General features: G+C 49.7%; 1 protein-coding gene across 1 annotated transcript in view; it reads right to left on the bottom strand.

The window, feature by feature from the left end:
- Nova2 (NOVA alternative splicing regulator 2) overlaps window positions 1–17,903 on the bottom strand; it is a 41,091-nt gene that overhangs the window by 9,155 nt on the left and 14,033 nt on the right. Inside the window, exons 2-3 of the mRNA XM_029479254.1 lie at window positions 13,721–13,911; window positions 6,144–6,310 (exon numbers count right to left, since the gene is read on the bottom strand). Coding sequence (XP_029335114.1) covers window positions 6,144–6,310; window positions 13,721–13,911 — 358 coding nt within the window. The remainder of the gene's footprint in view (window positions 1–6,143; window positions 6,311–13,720; window positions 13,912–17,903) is intronic.

Below are 17,903 nucleotides of genomic sequence, written 5' to 3'. Positions count from 1 at the left end.
CCAGGTCCTCCAGAACAGAGACTGAGCTCTGAAGAGCTGAGCCAACTGTCTAGGCCGAAGGAGGTATGTTTGAATTTCCAGCACTTACGTAAAAAGCCAGACATGGCTATGTGTGCTGCAATCCTAGCACTGAGGCCGACTGACAGACCCCAGGAACTTCCTGGACAGTCGTCCTAGCCACTGAGCTGCCGGCTTTGGTAAGACATCCTAAAGTCAGTGAAATGGAGAGCAATGGGGGGGGGCACTTTTTCTGCTATGGCCTTCGCATGCTTCTCACCTCACATCAAAGGAAAAGTAGGTTAGTGGATGCCAGGGATGGGAGGCAGGGCTTGGGGTGACTGCTCGCAGGAATAGTAGAAATATCCTAGAATTCAATGGTAGCTCTGGCTGGCCACAGAATCTTCTACTTTAAAATATATTGATATTTTATGTGTGTGGGTATTTTGCTTTCATGTATATATGAGTACCATGTGCATGCCCTGGTGCCTGCAGAGGTCAGAAGGCGGCATCAGATCCCCTGGGACTGTTGTCACAGATGGCTGTGAATAGCCATGTGGGTGCTGGGAATCAAATCTGAGTCCTCTAGAAAAGCAGCCACTGCTCTTAACTGTTCAGCCATCTCTCCAGCTCTTTAGGTTTGTTTTGTTTGAAAAGGCGTGGTTTCATATAGTCCAGGCTGTCCTGGAACTCACTATGTAGCTAAGGATTTCTGATCCTCCTGCCTCTTCCTGAGTTCTGGGATTGTAGGTTTACACCACCACACCCTGATTGATTTTATATTCTATTACTTAAGCATTTCTAAAGTGTCCAGAACAGGAAAATCTGTAGACACAGACGACTAGTGATGGCTTAGGGAGAAGGAAAGGAATTAGCTGGGGGAGGGATTGGGGGCAACGGCTAAGGGGATCAAGGTTTCTTTGGAGGGTCAGTGGATTTGTCACTGAGCCTGAGGAGCTGAGTCCCACCCCTGGGACCCACGTGGTGGAAGGAGAGAACCAACGCCAGTACAAGCACACACACACTTTCCCCTGATGAGTGTAGAAAAATGTTTTGAAGGATTTCTTTTGGAAGCCAAGAGTGGCAGATGACTGTAATCCTAACATTCAGGAACTTCAGTGGTTGGCTCATGAGCTCAAGGGTAGCCTGGGCTACATAGTGAACCCTCATCTCAAAAGGAAATAAAATGAAACAAAACTTAATGAGCACAAACAAAAATTAAAAAGAAAGAAAGAAAGAAAAGAAACAAACAAACAAACAGAAAAATAACTTGGACCTCTGGGAGCTGTCAGAGACTGAGCCACCAAGCAAATAGCATAGACGGGCTGGACTGAGGCCCTAGCACATATGTAGCTCAGTCTCCATGTGGGTCCCCCAATGTAGCCTGCCCATGGGATCCATTCCCCAACAGGGCTGCCTTGTTTGGCCTCAGTGGGAGAGGATGTGCCTAATCTTGCAGAGACTTGATGCAACAAGGTCGGGGATACCTGAGGGGTGGACCCTCTCAGAGGAAAAGGGGATGGGGGATGGGGGAGAGACTCTGAGGGGGGAGCCCCGGAGGGGAGGTGGCATTTTGGATGTAAATAAGTAAACAAAAAATAAACAATAAATCATTGTAACTGGGCATGATGGCACACGTGTTTATAATGCCAGGACTTGGGAGGCAGAGGAATGTGGATCTCTAAGAGTTCACGGCCAGCCTGGTCCACAAGAGTGATACTCTGTGTTTAAAATAAATTCTGTGCACACACTAAAGCCTCTGGGCTGCACATGTCCCTGATTTGCCTGGTAGTGGGCACTCAAGCCAGGGCTTCACTAGGGCATGCTAGGCGGATGCTCTCCCACCGAGCTACACCCCTAGCCTTCCTCTTTACTCTTACAAGGTAGTGTCTCCCTAATTTGGCCAGCACACTATGTAGATGGTGCTGAGCCTCAGCCCCTTCCTGCCTCAGCCTCCCGAGTAACAGGAATTACAGGCGTGGGCCAGCAGCCCTGGCTAACTGCAGATGTGAGTAAATTGTCACGGTGCAAACTATATTTCTACGTGTCATGGTTAGTGCAATCCATATTCCTATGGTTACATCTTATCATCAGCTGGAACCATGGTTTCTACTTTAATTTCTCCTGTCAAATTCATGCCTTGGCTTTCTCTGATGCCAGGTAAACCCTTTCTTCCCTAAATTGTTTTTGGTCAATGTTTTATCCCAGAAATAGAATCCTGAGCAAAACCTGAGTGAAACCAATAAATCATTTAAAAACATATTTGAACCTTTTATAAGGTTTTTCATTTCCTGGTCACAGTGGAAGCGCAGTGACCAGAGTCAAACCTGGGCCTATGAGATGATGAGATGCATCCACAGGAATGGAGCCTGAAAGCCCAAGCCCGAGTTAGATCTCCAGAACCCACGTGGTAGGAAGAAAACCGATACCTTAAGTTGTTCCCTGACCTCTACCTTTGGCCATGGTATATGCGTGCATACACACAAGTAAATAAATGTGAGAAAGGATATTTAAAAAGGAGAGGAGCCAGATCTCAAAATAACAATCTATGCTTACAGAAGAACCGATTTGAGTTTTGTTTTCCAAGACAGGGTTTCTCTGTGTAGCCCTGTCTGTCCTGGAACTCACTTTGTAGACCAGGCTGGCCTCGAACTCAGAAATCTGCCTGCCTCTACCTCCTGAGTGCTGGGACTAAAGGGGTCTTACTACTTGAGATTCTCCTGCCTCAGCCTTCCAGGTGATGGGATTACAGGTGTGTACCTGATGTGCCTAGAACCTTGGAGTCGCAGAGCACAGCCCTGGAAGCAGTTCTGAGAGGCCAGAGGAACTCCATTATCTGCCTTGGGGATTTACAAGCTCATGGAAAATTCCAAAGCGGAACTATCAAGGACAGTCAGCCTGGTGGTGGCAGCCAGCACTTGCCAGGAATTTTCTAAAAAGTTTTTGTATAGCAGGTAGCACAGTGGCTCATGCCTGTAACCTAGGACTTTCAGAGCTAAGACAGGAGGGTGGCCTTGGGATTGAGGCCACCTGGAGCTACGTGGAGGCTTCCAGGTCAGCCTGGGCTACAGAGAGAGGCCTTGTGTCAAACAAAATAGAATAAAATAAAAAGAATAAACTAAGAACGGGATCCACCTTCGAAAGCCAACAGCTTCCAGAGGGTTATAGCTTCTTTTGTTGAGATGCCTGCATGATGTGGAAACGGTTTGTGCTCCCTAGGAGAAGAATTGGATGAGGCTGATCAAGGGCTGTCCTGTCTGTGTTAAAATACTGGTCCTTCAGAGAGCCACTGCCCTTACTGCCTAAATCTTGAAAACATTTGGCTGTTGATGCTGTACCTTAAGAAAAAAAAAAAAGAAAAGAAAAGGAGGCAAACATGCCTAAATACAGCAAGTCCAAAGAAGAAAAGTGGATGGCAGTCTGGATTAAGATAAGTCCTGTAGGGGCTGGTGAGATGACTCAGAGGTTAAGAGCACTGACTGCTCTTCCAGAGGTCCTGAGTTTAATTCCCAGCAATCACATGGTGGCTCACAGCCATCTGTAATGGGATCTGCTGCTCTCTTCTGGTGTGTCTGAAGATAGCGACAGTGTTCTCACATAAAATAAAAACAAATAAATCCTTTTTTTTTTTTTTAAAGACAAGTCCTGTAATAGCCACTGAGGAGGCTCAATGGGCTAAGGCACTTGCTGCTCTAAGGTTGACGTCGTCCTCGAAACCCTTGGTAGTGGGAGAAAACCACTTCCCTCTAGTTGTTCTCTAGCCCTCCCATACCCCACAATGTGAGAAAGCTCTGTAGCTTGTCTGAGGTGGTATATCAATGGGTTGATTTTGAGCTTAGCATGCACAAAGCTCTAGGACAGATGTCCAGCACCTCATAGACAGGATATGGGGCTGCAGATCTGTAATCTCACCACTTAGGAGGTGGGTAGTGTTAGCGCTGGCTACTTCATGAATCTAAGGCCAGCCTTAATTTCCAAAAAAAAAAAAAAAAAAAAGCCCTAGGTCCAAAGATAAGAGAGAGAAAAAGTAAAAAAGGTTTGTGAAATGACTCAGTTAATTAAAGTACCAAAGACAGAGGTTGAATTGCTAGCATCTTGGCAAAAGCCAGGCAGGTGTGGGAACCGTGAGTAATCACAGCACTGAGGAGGCAGAGACTGGGCATCCTCAGGGCAAGGTGGCTAGTTAGTCTGGTCACTCAGCAAAAGACCCCACCTCTACAAATAAAGTGGAGAAAGACGGAGGAAGACACCTGACATTATCCTTGAACATCCCCATATATACCTGTGCACACATGCTGTGCACCTGTACACATACAAACCCTCATTCATATACACAAGCGCACACACACACACATGTGCACGCATGCATGTGCACGGCAAAGGGAAAAAAGGGAAAGAAAGCCACATATGATAGCTCATGCCTTTAATCCCAGCACACAGAAGCCTGTGGCAGGTAGATCATTGTGACTTCAAGGCCAGTTTTGGATATAGTATAGACCCTGTCTCAAAACCAAAATCCAGAACAGCTGACACTGTGTTTCTGAGGGGGAGAGAAGAGTCTTGCTATGCAGTCCAGGATAGCCTGAAATGTTCTCCATCCTCCTGCCTCCAACACCCCATGCTGGATTACAATATACCACCATGCCCGGTGCATGTTGTTAGAACTGTCTATGCACTAGGTATCCAAGCTAAATACTTTTTGCAAACACTACTGAACTAACCACCATCCACGAATCTATACCATAATAATCTCATTTTACAAATGAGAAAAACCAGGTAACAAGCAATCACAATCTTGTCACTGCTCAAGGCCAAAAGGTAGGAAGAAAGAGCCGAAGATCCAGCTGAAATGTGACTCCACAGCTAGGGCCTCCAGCCACACACACTTTTTTTTTTTGAATGAAGCCTTGGAATGATAAGATAAAGAATAATAGATCCTGGTTCTGGGTGTAGGGCCTAAATGGTACTGACCCCATTTCCCACGCAACGTCCACATTCTATGAACCCTCACTCCTTTGTGGTCACACCAAAGCGGAGGGAAGGGGCCACGTACAGTCTCTCTGACCTGCGTGGAATCTACGCCCGATGGGTGTGCAGGCATTTTGGAGAGGCCTAGCTGGGCTCTAGGAGCACAGCCTCTTCAGCACCAAGGACAGCAGCCGCGCGCACCGAGCCTCAAAGCTGTAATGGTTTTTTGGTGGGGAGCAGTTACAAGGAACGCGTTCCTCCAGGGCTCTCCACCCATCGTGTCCCCAAAAGTTTGGGAGAATTCAGGCTTATGGTCTCCTCAATGCCAGGGCTTAAGATTCTCAGCTTAGTACCAAGCCTTTGCTTTCTAGTCTGGCTTTAAGGAGCTCTCTTAGACGCCCTGCTAGCCCGCACAGGACTTTTCTCCTTTTGTGTCCAGAGCTCATAAATATTTGGGAGTGAATAGGGAACCGGAAGAGCTTGTAACCATCCCTGCGTTCCTCTCTCCCCGCAACCCCCAGTGGATCGGGACCTCAACAACAAAACAAAACAAAAACCCAAACCAAACCAAAAAGCCCAAGACCGCCAAATCCAGGGACTTTCCCTAAGAGCCCACCTGTCCCAGGCGCGACATTGTCAAGGAAACCAGAAAGGCTCGGTAAGCCATTGGTCCGCTCTCTGCCACGCCCACTTACACCACTGCTTTCTGGTAACTAAGGCAACGGAGAGGCAGCCTTCCCTTCTCCATCCTTTCTAGACAGGGTTGGATAAAATGGGGACCAGCCTCTCTTTCTCCACGCAAAACACTTATCTCTATCCCCATAATGGGTACTAGGGAGGAGGGAGATAAAAAGTCTGCTTCTAAAATTCTGGAGGGGTTGGGCTGTCAGTGAAATCACTTCCGGTGAACACAGGAAGTAGGAGGCAGGTTGCTTTGAGAGATAAGAGTGAAAAGGAAAGGAGGTAGGGCACCTCCGGAAGGATGGGTGAATGGGAGAGTGCCAGCCTTGGTCTCCAGTTCTTCTGAATCCAGCCCACTACCAGCAGTGTGGAGCCCTTTCTAGACTGTTAGAGCTGATTTCCGAATATCAACCACTTGCAGGCATTTGCCGAAAGAATCACAACTCTCACAGAACCTCACCAGCTTTACAGAAACCCACTGTCAGTTCCCAGCTGACCTGCTTGGCTCTGTCGGGGTTCATCGTGGTTTGGGGTTGAAGGATGTTGACCACCTCAGGCTTGGTCATCGCTTGAGGGATTTCTCGGACCTTTTCTGCGATAAAGCTGTGGACAGCATTCAAGGCCTCTGCCGTGCCCTGTACTAGGCATACCCGTTCTGTAGTTCCTGTTAAGGAAGGGACAGAGGGCACACATCAGACAGCAATGGAGACATTCCTGACAGACTGGCTCCATTTCATGGAATGGAAAGGCCAAGGCCTGGGCCAGCTGATGTGGGCGACTGGTCCATGCTGGGTAGCTAGCTCAGAGAATGAATGGAATCCCTGTTTTATAATCTGTACTTTATCTCCCTCCCGGAGAACAACCCGGGGGGATGGAAGAATGATGCTTAAGTGCCCACAGCAGCCCTGGGCACGGGAGGTAGGGCTCAGCTGCCTCTTCCCAGTTCTTATGGGCTCCCCCTGGTTGCTGTGGTAACCATTCACTCGCTGCTCACCCCCCTTCCAGAAGCAGAGAGCTTAGGCCCGAAACGGTTGCCACAGTAACTGGAACCCCCTTATCGGTCTGGCTGGCCGGGTCCTCAGCCCACCCCCAGGGGGATGAGGGATGAGGCTAGGTTGCTATGGCAACCACTGAAAGCCTACAGCGCCTGGCCTCTGGGCTTTTGGAGAGGATGGGGGAAAGGTGGGGGGATGGGGGAGGCAGAAGAGAGGCCAGAGTGCAAGCCTAGAGCCACCAGATGGAGGGCTGGGTGTGGGGGAGGGCAGGGGTGTGGCTAGGGAAAGAGCAGGTTAGGTCAAAGGCAACTCTTTAAAAAATAGGGACCAAGAGACTAGAAATGGAGGGTGGGGTTGCCAGCTGCCCTTTCTGGAGCTCTTCCAGGTACTGGCGGCAGGTCTGACCTGGCATTCTCTGTATGTGTGTACTGGGGAAGGGGATAAGAGTAGCTGGGTGATGCTGAAATATATGCACCGGAGGGAAACGATGATGGGTGACATTTCAATCTGTGTGTGTACCTGTGAGCTGCCTTCAGGGAGCTGTGAGAGTAGCTCTGTGTACTTGGGCAGGGTTGGAGAGATGACCATTCTGGGTGTGTGTCTAAGAGAAAGTCCAGAAGAGATTGCAATAGAAACACACTGTGTCCTGGATTATGGTTTAGCCCCTGCCTAGAATCCCCCAGCGAGGGTAAGTCTAGGGGCGTGACTCAGTGGTAGAGCCCTTGCCTAGAATTCTGCAATGTGGTGCTAGGGATGTGGCTCAACAGTGGTACAGCACCTGTCTAGAATACCCAGTGAGGGGCTGGGGGCGTGACTCAGAAGTAGACTCCTAATACCAACACTTGCCCAGAATCTCCCAATAGGGGTTATGGGTATAACTCAGTCAGGTACTTGCCTAGTTTGTATAAGTTCCTGGATTCAATCCCCAGCAACACACACACCAAAACAGGTAATATAGTACAACGACTGGAGTAACAAGGCTTGAAGTGGGAAGACATTATTAGCATGTAAGCCACAGAGGCTGTGGAGTGACTGAACCCTGTCCACTGGCAGTGTGGGTTTGCATCCACACACGCACACACAGAGGACTCAGTCACCATCCTTTTACTGGATTGATGAGGATACAGACAGACGTAAATGTCTGTATGAGGCTGCTCAGATGGCATGTGCACATTTCCAAGCCTGTACACTTTAGAGACAAGGAACCCTCAATTGCACCTGACCTGTGTGTGAATATGGGAGCCTTGGGGTGCCTGAGCTTCTTTAATGTGATGTGTGAGCACCTCTGTCCCCAGGAGGGACTCAGCTTGTATGGTCAGCTCCCTGGGTCTGTAAAAGGTTTTGAATGTGTGCCAGGTCCTGTGCCTGTGTGTCTGGGACACTTAGTGCTGAGTGTCTTTGTCTGTGGAGCACTTCAGAGCGGTGTGCCAGGTGTACAATCCTGGCCTGCCCTTGTTATCTCTCAGTCTGGCCCTTTGACGACGCTGTCATGGGTCTGGGGTGTCCCTGTCTGTTGGCCAACCGTGATGCTAACAGCTCCTGCCCTTGCCCTCGGCAACATGGTCCTCACTTTTATGCCCCACTCCACCCAAGAACAATAGCTCGGTCTGGGCCAAGGGTGAGTCAGCTGTAGGCTGCCTCTGTCTGGGTGTAAATAGGAAAGGGTGTGGATCGGGCTAGGAATGAGGGTGGGGATGGTGGTGGGGGAGAAGGGCAACCCAGAGGATAGCATGGGAGAAGTGGCCAGGGTCGTCATTTCTGTAGGGCTTCCTTCTAACTCAGGAAGTCTGTGTATACCCACCCCCATGTAGTTCTTTCCCTGGGGTCCACAAGAGCTCGGTAAGGGGACTGTTAAATCCTTAAGAAGTGACCTGTAATAACAGCCGGGGGTTACATAACACTCAACGCTGGGCACTGTTCTGAGGACTTGGTTTCAGTTTGTTCGCTGACACAGGAGGTAGGCCATGGCTCAGCTGCCTTGATGTCCAGCTAAGGACATGGAGAACTCTGGTCTTGTCCCAGATCACCTATGGTACAGAATCATCAGAGACAGAGTGTGTGTGTGTATGTGTGGTTCAGGGGACAACCTCACCTGTTGGCCTTTGCCTTTCACTTCATTTGAGGTAGGGTGTCTTCTTCCCCAGTACACAGTAGGACAGACTAACTCTCCCACAAACACTTGGAGATTCTCCTCTACCTGCCTCCCATGTAGTCACAGAAGCGTTAGGCATTACATACCCTACCCCACCCGGCTGCCATGGGGTCTAGGATTCGAACTCAGGTACCCATATTTGCCAAGTTTCCGCCGTTTTATTTTTTGTGTTTTGTTTTTGCTTTGAAGCAATGACTTGCTAGGTAGCCTAGATTGGTCTTGAACCTGCTATCCCCCTGCCCCAGCTTACCAAATATTTTGATGACACATATACACCACCATACCTGGTGTGGGTTCTGTGCTCTAAATCTCAGTTCATTCCGTGTTAAATTTGAGACTGAGTTGTTAGCCCTATGCATGTGTGAGTGTATGAGTGCACGTGTGTACATGCGCACACGTGAATGAACAACCATGGGGGGCATCATGCACAGCAAAGCCTTTGCTTTTACTTTTTATTTATTTTATTTTTTTAAATGTTGTGCTTGGTTTAGACTTGTTTTGGGGTGCCTGTGTGTGTGTGTGTGTGTGAGTGTGTGTACCAGAAGAGAGAGAGAGTGTGTGTACCAGAAGAGAGTACCATATGCCCTAGAACTGGAGTTGCAGGTGTGTGTCTGTGAGCTATCTGATGTGGGTGCTGGGAATTGAACTCAAGTCCTCTGAAAGAGCAGTAAGTGGTTTTAACTGCTCAGCCATCTCCCCAGCCCTGCAGCTTTGCTTTTGAAGATTTTGTAAGCGTGTGAGCGTTTGCCTGGATGGAGGCCAGAAGGGGCTGTTGGATCCCATGGGACTGGAGCTGAGAGATGGCTGTAAGTTACCATGTGGGGGGGGGGGGCTGGGAACTGAACCTGGTTCTTCTGGACAAACAGCCAGTGCTCTTGGTCACTCAGCCGCCTCTCCAGCTTTGAGGCTCTGACAGTTAAGAAGGAACATGAATAAAGTCGTTAGGTAGATGCTTAAGAGGCTGCACTTTGGTGCAGCTATGTTATAAATCAGTAACGGTTATGAAGATCGCCATACACACCTTGTGTTTTGCCTATGGGAGTCAGGCCCAGAGCTTTTTACACATGCCCCAGCTCTGGTGGCATTTTAGCTTTATGAGGGAAGTGGTCAGGAGTGTTTGTGGCTTGCGTCAGTACTTACTGCCTTTCAGTTCTTCACTTAATCATGAAAGATCCGGAAGATTGAACCTGAGCTTTTGGGCTTCATTACCAAGATAAGGCACTTTTTTTTTCATGCTCTGACGCCTTCCCTCTGGGGCTAAAGGCTGGGTAGGTTTAGCTTTGTGAAACAGACAAGTGCATGTACTGAATCCTTAGCCCAACACTGGTTCTTTGGTTTTTGTTACTGGGGACTGAGCCCTTGCATGTGCTGGGCAAGTGAATTTACCACTGAGCCACACAGTGGGGGATTCTAGGCAGGGGCTCTACCACTGAGCCACGCCCCCAGCCCCTCACTGGGGGATTCTAGGCAGGGGCTCTGCCACTGAGCCACGCCCCCAGCCCTTCACTGGGGGATTCTAGGCAGGGGCTCTGCCACTGAGCCACATCCCTAGCCCCTCACTGGGGGATTCTAGGCAGGGGCTCTCCCACTGAGCCACGCCCCCAGCCCCTCACTGGGGGATTCTAGGCAGGGCTCTCCCACTGAGCCACGCCCCCAGCCCCTCACTGGGGGATTCTAGGCAGGGGCTCTCCCATTGAGCCACGCCCCTAGCCCCTCACTGGGGGATTCTAGGCAGGGGCTCTCCCACTGAGCCACACCCCCAGCCCCTCACTGGGGGATTCTAGGCAGGGGCTCTACCACTGAGCCACGCCCCCAGCCCCTCACTGGGGGATTCTAAGTTAGGCAAATAAATACTCTGGCTCTAAGCCATGCCCCGCCCCCTCCTTTAATACAGGGTCTTGCTAAGTTACCAGAGCAGGCCTTCAACCTGTGATCCCTCCAAGTCCAGCCTTCTGAGTTGTTGGGAACACAGGCCCACGCCATGATGCCTAGCCAAGGCCTGATACTGTCACTTAGTTTCTCTGCTGTCCTTTCTCTTCTGTTTTCAACATGTCAGCCTCACCTTCCAGCAAACCATCTCCCAGCTTTTGTTGTGTGGCTCGAGTCTCTTCTTTATCCTTCCTTAGCTCACCTTCTGGTCACCGTTGTAGGCTTCCCCTCTGGGCAACTCTGTCCTCTCTAGTCTGGGCCAAACACTTTGTCTCAGCTCCCATCTTTCTCTGACCTTCCTATTCTAGCCCTGGGCATTCTGGGTTATCATCAGTGACTCTGGGTCTCTCTCCTTAGCTTGAGATCCATAAGAACAAATCGACTTCTCTTATTGCTATGTCCACGTCTGTCCAACTGGGGACATAGAGAATGAATGTGTGTTGGGTGACTTAATGAAAGGTCATCAATCAGGGGCCCAAGGAAATACACCTCACAGACACGCAGCCATAACAACTGTGTGATCTGGAGTTCTAGGGATGGATGTAGGGTCGGGTTAGAAGAAGCCACACCCCGTGTCCCTGACTGAGGCACCAGGCTCTCTAGGTCCTGCATGGTCCATGTCAGGTGCTGGTTGTCTGGCTGTGAGATGCACAGAGAAGTGGCTCACATTGGTTTGCTCATGGACACGATATGTGGTAGTGTAAGAGCATCAAAGACTGTGGGTGTCCCAGTAGCCTGGCCCTGGGTGAGGCACTGAGCTGGGGAGAGGGAATGTCACCCTCTCATAGCACAGAATGTGATGCAGAGGCATAGAGCTAAGTGTCCTCAGACAGATGTCCTGGGTAGAGAGGTCTCACCCACACGGTGTGGGCTAGAATGGCAAAGAGGAAACTGGGCCAGGATGGCCGAGAAAAGGAGGTGGGGCGCCTGGGTTACTAGATTTTTCTCTAAACTCTTGGTCAAAGCAGCTTAGTGAGATGAGAGGCAGGGAGGGAAGGGTATAGGACAGGGAAAGAGGGGAGGAGGGCAGAAAAAGAGGGAAGGGAGGAGGGCAGGGAGGGAAGGAAGGAGGGCAGGAAAGAGGGAAGGAGGGCAGGGAAAGAGAGAAGGAGGGCAGGGAAGGAAGGAGGGCAGGGAGAGGGCAGGGAGGGAAGGGAGGAGGACAGAAATATAGAGGAGGGCAGGGAAAGAGGGGAGAAGGGAAGAGGGAAGAGACAGGGGTGTGGAGAGGGAAAAGGAGAGAGAAGAGAGGGAAAGGGAGGGAGGGAAAAGTAGAAGAGGGGGAGAAGGAGAGAGAAGGAATAGGACAAAAGGGAGGGAAGAGAGAGGGAGGAGGGAGGAAAGAGAAGGGAAGGGAAGATGGGGAAGAAAATAGAAGGGAGGACTACAAGAGGGAAGGAAGGGGGAATGGAGGTAGGGAAGAGAAAGAAAGGGAAGGTTGAGGAGAGAGGGAAGAAGGGAAAGAGGAGAGAGAGAGAGAGAGAGAGAGAGAATCCAAACCCTGTGCTACATCTCTGGTATCTGACCTAAAATTTTTTTTAAAAATCCAAGAGGATTAAGGATGCTGTAGCCCTGGTGGTGGACTGTGTGCTGGACGCAGTTCTGGTGCCTGGCCAGGATTCCTAGAGGCCAAAACTCAGGCTTTGCTCTTGGGAGTGAGAGAGTTGAAAGGCTCTTAGAGCAGAGAGTAGTTTAAAGATGTAGCTCAGTGGTAGAGGAGTGCCTAGCATACAAGAAGCCAAAGCCTGTAATGCTAACGTGTTGGATGTGGAAGCAGGAGGAGTTCAAGGTCATCCTTGGCTATATGGTACATACGAGGCTAGCCTGTGCTTCATAAGACTTTATCCAAAAAAAAAAAAAAAAAAAAAAAAGGAAGGAGATGGAGTCTAGGAGGAGACAGAGAATGGGTTGGGCTGAGCTGAGTAAGAAAGGAAAAGTCGTGGGAAGCTGAGACTTTTCCAAGAGAGATACCTAAAGGGAAGCAGAGACAAGTGAACAGAGGCAGAAGCCAAAGAGGGGAGCAAACACCTGCAATGGCTTGACTCCCTCTCCTTGACCTCAGGGCCGATGTTAAATTGGGTCAAATGAAGTTCTAAGGCAGGGGTGGTGGTGGGAAGCAGGGGGTAGATGGGAGGACAGAAAGGGATGGCAGACACAAGGACAGACAGATGGACTGAATGAGAGAGAGCCTCAGAAGACAGGGGATGCAGATACCCAGACAAGTCCCTAGAGACAAGAGCAGAGAGAGGCAGAAGGGCACAAAAGATGAGCCGGGCAGAAACAGCTGTGTGAGAAGCATCAGGCAGGACACAGTGGCTCGAGTCTGTGATCCCAGCACTGGGAGGCAGGGGAAGAACTGGAAACTATAGGCAAGAATGGGCTACAGGGTAAGATCATCTCTGTTTCGAAACGCCCCCAAGAAAACAGAGCGGGCATGGGGCACGCATCTATAACCCCAGCACTTGGGAGGCGGAGGCAGAATGACGAGTTCAAGATCACTCTCAGCTACGTGAAGCCCTAACTCAAAGGGGAAAAAAATGAAAGAAAAATATTTTAAAATGCCCCCTTTCCCAAATAACTCAGAGCAGAGTATATTGGATGCAAGTTAGATTAATACATCCAAATGGACAGAGGGGTGTGAGTAATTCAGAGGGCTGCCCCCACCCAGCCCTGACACCTGCCATCCTCCCCACCCTGGCTGCTCCAACTGACTGTCCGGAGGCGGCAGGTGTGTGGGAAGGAACACAACTGCCTGGCATAATGCAAATGATTCCATGAATATGCAACAGCTCATTGTCTGGCCCTGCCCCCACCCCCATCTGCTCAGGCCAGGCCCCTTGGGCAGCAGGCAGCTCAGGCTCTTTAAGGGGAGAGAAAGTAGCCCTCCTCCATCACTTTAACTGTCCCTAACGCAATCCTTCTTCACACCTAGGGCTCAGGAAAGAGGAAAGGAGAAGAGAGAAGTCCAGCTCAGGGACCTGGCCGGTCTGAGGCTTACCTGGGTAGAAGTCTTTGGACTTAGACAGCTTGATGGTGGCTCCCGTCTCCTTCTGGAGCTGCACGATGGTCTGGCCACCTTTGCCGATGATTGAGCCGGCTGCGTAGCTGGGGATGAGCACCTTCAGGAAGTACTCGCCTTCCTCTGCAGGGCATACAGGGTGGGAGGGAATGAGCGAGGGAGGGGTCCCACTTTAGGAAGGCTTGTTACTATGGCAACAGCAGTTAGAAAGATAGCATAAGACCATCATTCATTCACTTCTTTTTCTTTCCCCTTTTGTAACAAAGTCTCACTATGTAGCTCTGCAGGTCTGGAACACACTCTATAGAGGAAGCTCATCTCAAGATCACAGATAACCATCTGCCCCAGTATCCCTGGTGATGGGACCAAAGGTGTACATCACCATGCCTGACTTACATTCTATCTATCTATCTATCTATCTATCTATCTATCTATCTATCTATCTATCTATCTATCTATCTGAGGCAGGCTCTCACATAGCCCATGCTAGCTTCAAGTTATATAGCTGAGGATGGCCTTGAATTCCTGATCTACCACTCTCCATCTCCCAATGCTGGGATCACAGGAATTCCTAACCATGCTTCTTTTGTTGTTGTTTTTAACGTGGTGCCAGGGATGGAACCCAGGATTGCACGCTTGCTAGGCAAGCACTCTAGTCAGCTAAGCCGAATCCCCAGGATTGGTTGGTTGGTTCATTCATTCATTCATTCATTCATTCAACAAACAACTACTGTGTACATCCTTGGCATCAGCGTGGGGGAAACAGCCATGAAGGAAACAGCAAAAGCGTCTCTTCATTTTGTGTGCAAATAAGGCCATGAGAATTTGAGGAACCTAAGCTAGAGCTCAGACAATGACATTCTTTTAGAAAGGAGCCATGTTATAGTTCATGCAAGATGGGAGGAAGCAGAATAGTATGAGAGCAAAAAAAGCAGGAAAAGGGGTGGGGAGGGGCAGTTGAGTGTGAGGCCAGATGCAAGGGCCAGGAAAGGCCAACACCTTTGTTTACTATTTTGGGGTACTGGGTATTGAACCAAGGCTTTCTTGCAAATACTTTATCAGCAAACTACACCCCAGCCCCTCCCTGGGGGATTCTAGGCAGGGACTCTACCACTGAGCCACGCCCCCAGCCCCTCACTAGGGATTCTCAGCAGGGGCTTTACCCAGGCCCTTTTCTTAATTTAGGGACAGAATCTCACCAGGTTGCCCAAGGCTGGCTTTGACTCACTCTGTATCCCAAGCAGGCATTGAACTTGGGGACTCTTTTGCCTCATCCTTCAGAGCATGAGGTGGCAGCATGCCTCTCTCTCTGGCCATCAGGCCCAGCTCTGAGTAGGCATATTTATTCACCATTCAACTGCAGCACCTGATAAACACTTGATTCCACTGGAAGTTCTTTACAGACATTGGTTGTTTTAATTTTCACACTGTTCGTGCAAAGAAACCCATTCTACAGATGAAGAAATAAGACTAAGGAATCATCTCAGAGTCACGGAGCTGACAGAGTACAGAGCTGAAATGTGGCCTCAGCCTTGCTCTGGAGGTCATATCCTGGGCTACTGTCATTGAGGTTTGGAGGAGGAGCTGAGCCACCTTGGCAGGAGTGAAGGTCTCCGAGTGGGATGGTATGTGAGCTGTTGAGAAAGTCAAGGAGACAGCGTGTGTGTTAGTGAGGGGAAGGAAGAAGGAGAGAAGGCAGTCGGTGGTGATGGTGGACTGGTGAGGCTTGTGGGCCACAGGGATGCCTTTGACTCTTACTGCAAGTGGGAACTAGGGATCGATGGGGTGTGAAGTAATTTAAGATTTGGGAATATTTCTCTGGAGCCAGCAAGATGGCTCAGTGGTGCAAGGAGTCTACGGCCAAGCCTGACGTGACGTGACTTCAGTTCAATACTCAGGACACACATTGCAGAAGGAGAGAATGGACTCCTGTCAGCTGTCTTCTGATCTGTAAAAGTGTGCCATGGCACATGTGGGTGCATGTGAATACACACACAGATACAAAAATAAGCTAAAACACTACATTTGTTTCGAGACAGGGTCTCTCTATTATGTAGCTCTGGCTGTCCTGGAACTCACTATATAGACCAGGCTCATAGACATCTATCTCCCAAGTGCTGGGATTAAAGTGTGTACCACCATGCCCACCTTTTTGAAATATTTTTAAGTGGCTTGTTTTTTTTTCATTTTTGTTGTTGTTGTTTTGTTTTCTTTAAAGAATATTCTTCTAGGCTGGGGATACAACCAAGTGTTTGCCCAGAATTCATAAAGCCCTGCGTTCCATCCTCGATGCCATATAAATCAAGTATGATGGTGCGCATCTGCAATCCCGGCACTTGGGAGACAGAGGCAGGAGTTCAGGGTTATGTTCAGCTACACAGTGAGTCTGAGGCTATGTGAGACCCAATCTCAAAAACAAGACATGTTTTTGAGATGCCTGTGACAGGAGCAGAATGTAGGGCAAAGGTGAAGGAGACGGGCATTAGAAGCACAAGGTGGGGGACAGTGGGCGAGGGCTGGATTGGAGATTTTCCCTGTGTGCACGGTTGGGGGCTGCATCCATGTATGCAGGCATGTTTGCATATGGGTGGAGGCCAGAGGACAAGATGGGATGTCGTTGTTGGCTTTCGAGACAGAATCTCTTATTGGTTTGGAACTCACTGACTGGGCTAGGCTTTACTCAGAGGAGACAACTTGTAGAATTCAGTTCTCGCCTTCTGCTGTGTGGATCCCAAGGATTAAACTCAAGTCATCAGGCTTGACAGCAAGCATCTTTACCTGCTGAGCCATCCTGCTGACCCCTAGGCATTATTTCTTATAGACCAATGTCCTCGGCAATGCAGTCATGCGGAAACCACTTAGCTAATGCAACCTTGAGGTATATCTTTAAGGTCACTCCTAAACAAATTGTTAGCCCCAGGTGTTCCCAGGATGGAAGCTCTGCAAGCTTCTCTCAAGGCCTTTAGTGATGTGGATCGGTTACTTGGCCTCACTTCCTCATCGCCTGTGGGCTTGAGATTCACTGTCCTTTTATTTCTTCAAATACTCCCTGCCCCGACCCACGTCAGGGCCCGGCTGATACTCTTGGCCTGGCATTTCCTCTTCTATCGCCTCATTTCAGGATCTCCACCTATCCTCAAAACCTTCCCTGGAATGCTGAAGACTGAAGAGCCCCCTCCCCCACACCTAGCTTAATCTATCCGGAGCAATTTATCACATAGGGCCAATATGGACCACATCAGCAGAGAGCACATCTGTGTCCCTTACACCATGTGACAGTGTACATTAGGCTTGGGACAAAGTGGGAAAAGAAAGGGGGTTGGGCCAATCTGCTTCCCAAGGCTTAAGGGCTTTTCTTGTCCCCCAGAAATTTCAACTTTTCCTTTCAGATGTTGTACTGGCTGGTTTTGTGTATCAACCTGACACAAGCTGAAGTTATCACGGAGAAAGGAGCATCCGTTGAGAAAATGCCTCCATGAGATCCAGCTGTAAGGCATTTTTTCAATTAGTGATCAAAGGGGGAGGGCCCAGCCCATTGTGGAAGGTGCCATCCCTGGGCGGGTGGTCCTGGGTTCTATAAGAAAGCAAGCTGAGCAAGCCAGGGGGAAGCAATCCAGTAAATAGCACCCCTGCATGTCCTGTGTATCAGCTCCTGCCTCCAAGTTCCTACTGCCCTGTAAGAGTTCCAGTCCTGATTTCCTTTGGTGATGAACAGCGGTTTGGAGGTGTAAGCTGAATAAACCCTTTCCTCCCCAACTTGCTTCTTGGTCATGATGTTTTGTGCAGGAATACAAACCCTGACTAAGACAGATATAGTATATCTATTTTTACCATCAAACACAGACTCTCCAACTGGCAGCATGATGAACAAAGCTGCCTCCCAGAGCAGATAAAAGAGAAGTGTTATTTGTAGTTTGGGAGGTGTGGCTAAGTGGTGGAGACCCTGCCTAGAATCCCCCAGTGAGGGGCTAGGGGTGTGGCTCAGTGGTAGAGCCCCTGCCTAGAATCCCCCAGTGAGGGGCTGGGGGCGTGGCTCAGGGGTAGAGCCCCTGCCTAGAATCCCCCAGTGAGGGGCTGGGGGCGTGGCTCAGTGGTAGAGCCCCTGCCTAGAATCCCCCAGTGAGGGGCTGGGGGTGTGGCTCAGTGGTAGAGCCCCTGCCTA

The sequence above is a fragment of the Mus caroli genome, chromosome 7 (genome assembly GCF_900094665.2).
Source record: "Mus caroli chromosome 7, CAROLI_EIJ_v1.1, whole genome shotgun sequence".
NCBI classification, from domain to species: domain Eukaryota; kingdom Metazoa; phylum Chordata; class Mammalia; order Rodentia; family Muridae; genus Mus; species Mus caroli.
Note: the sequence above shows the minus strand (reverse complement) of the source record. Positions and strands in the feature narration are given on the sequence as shown.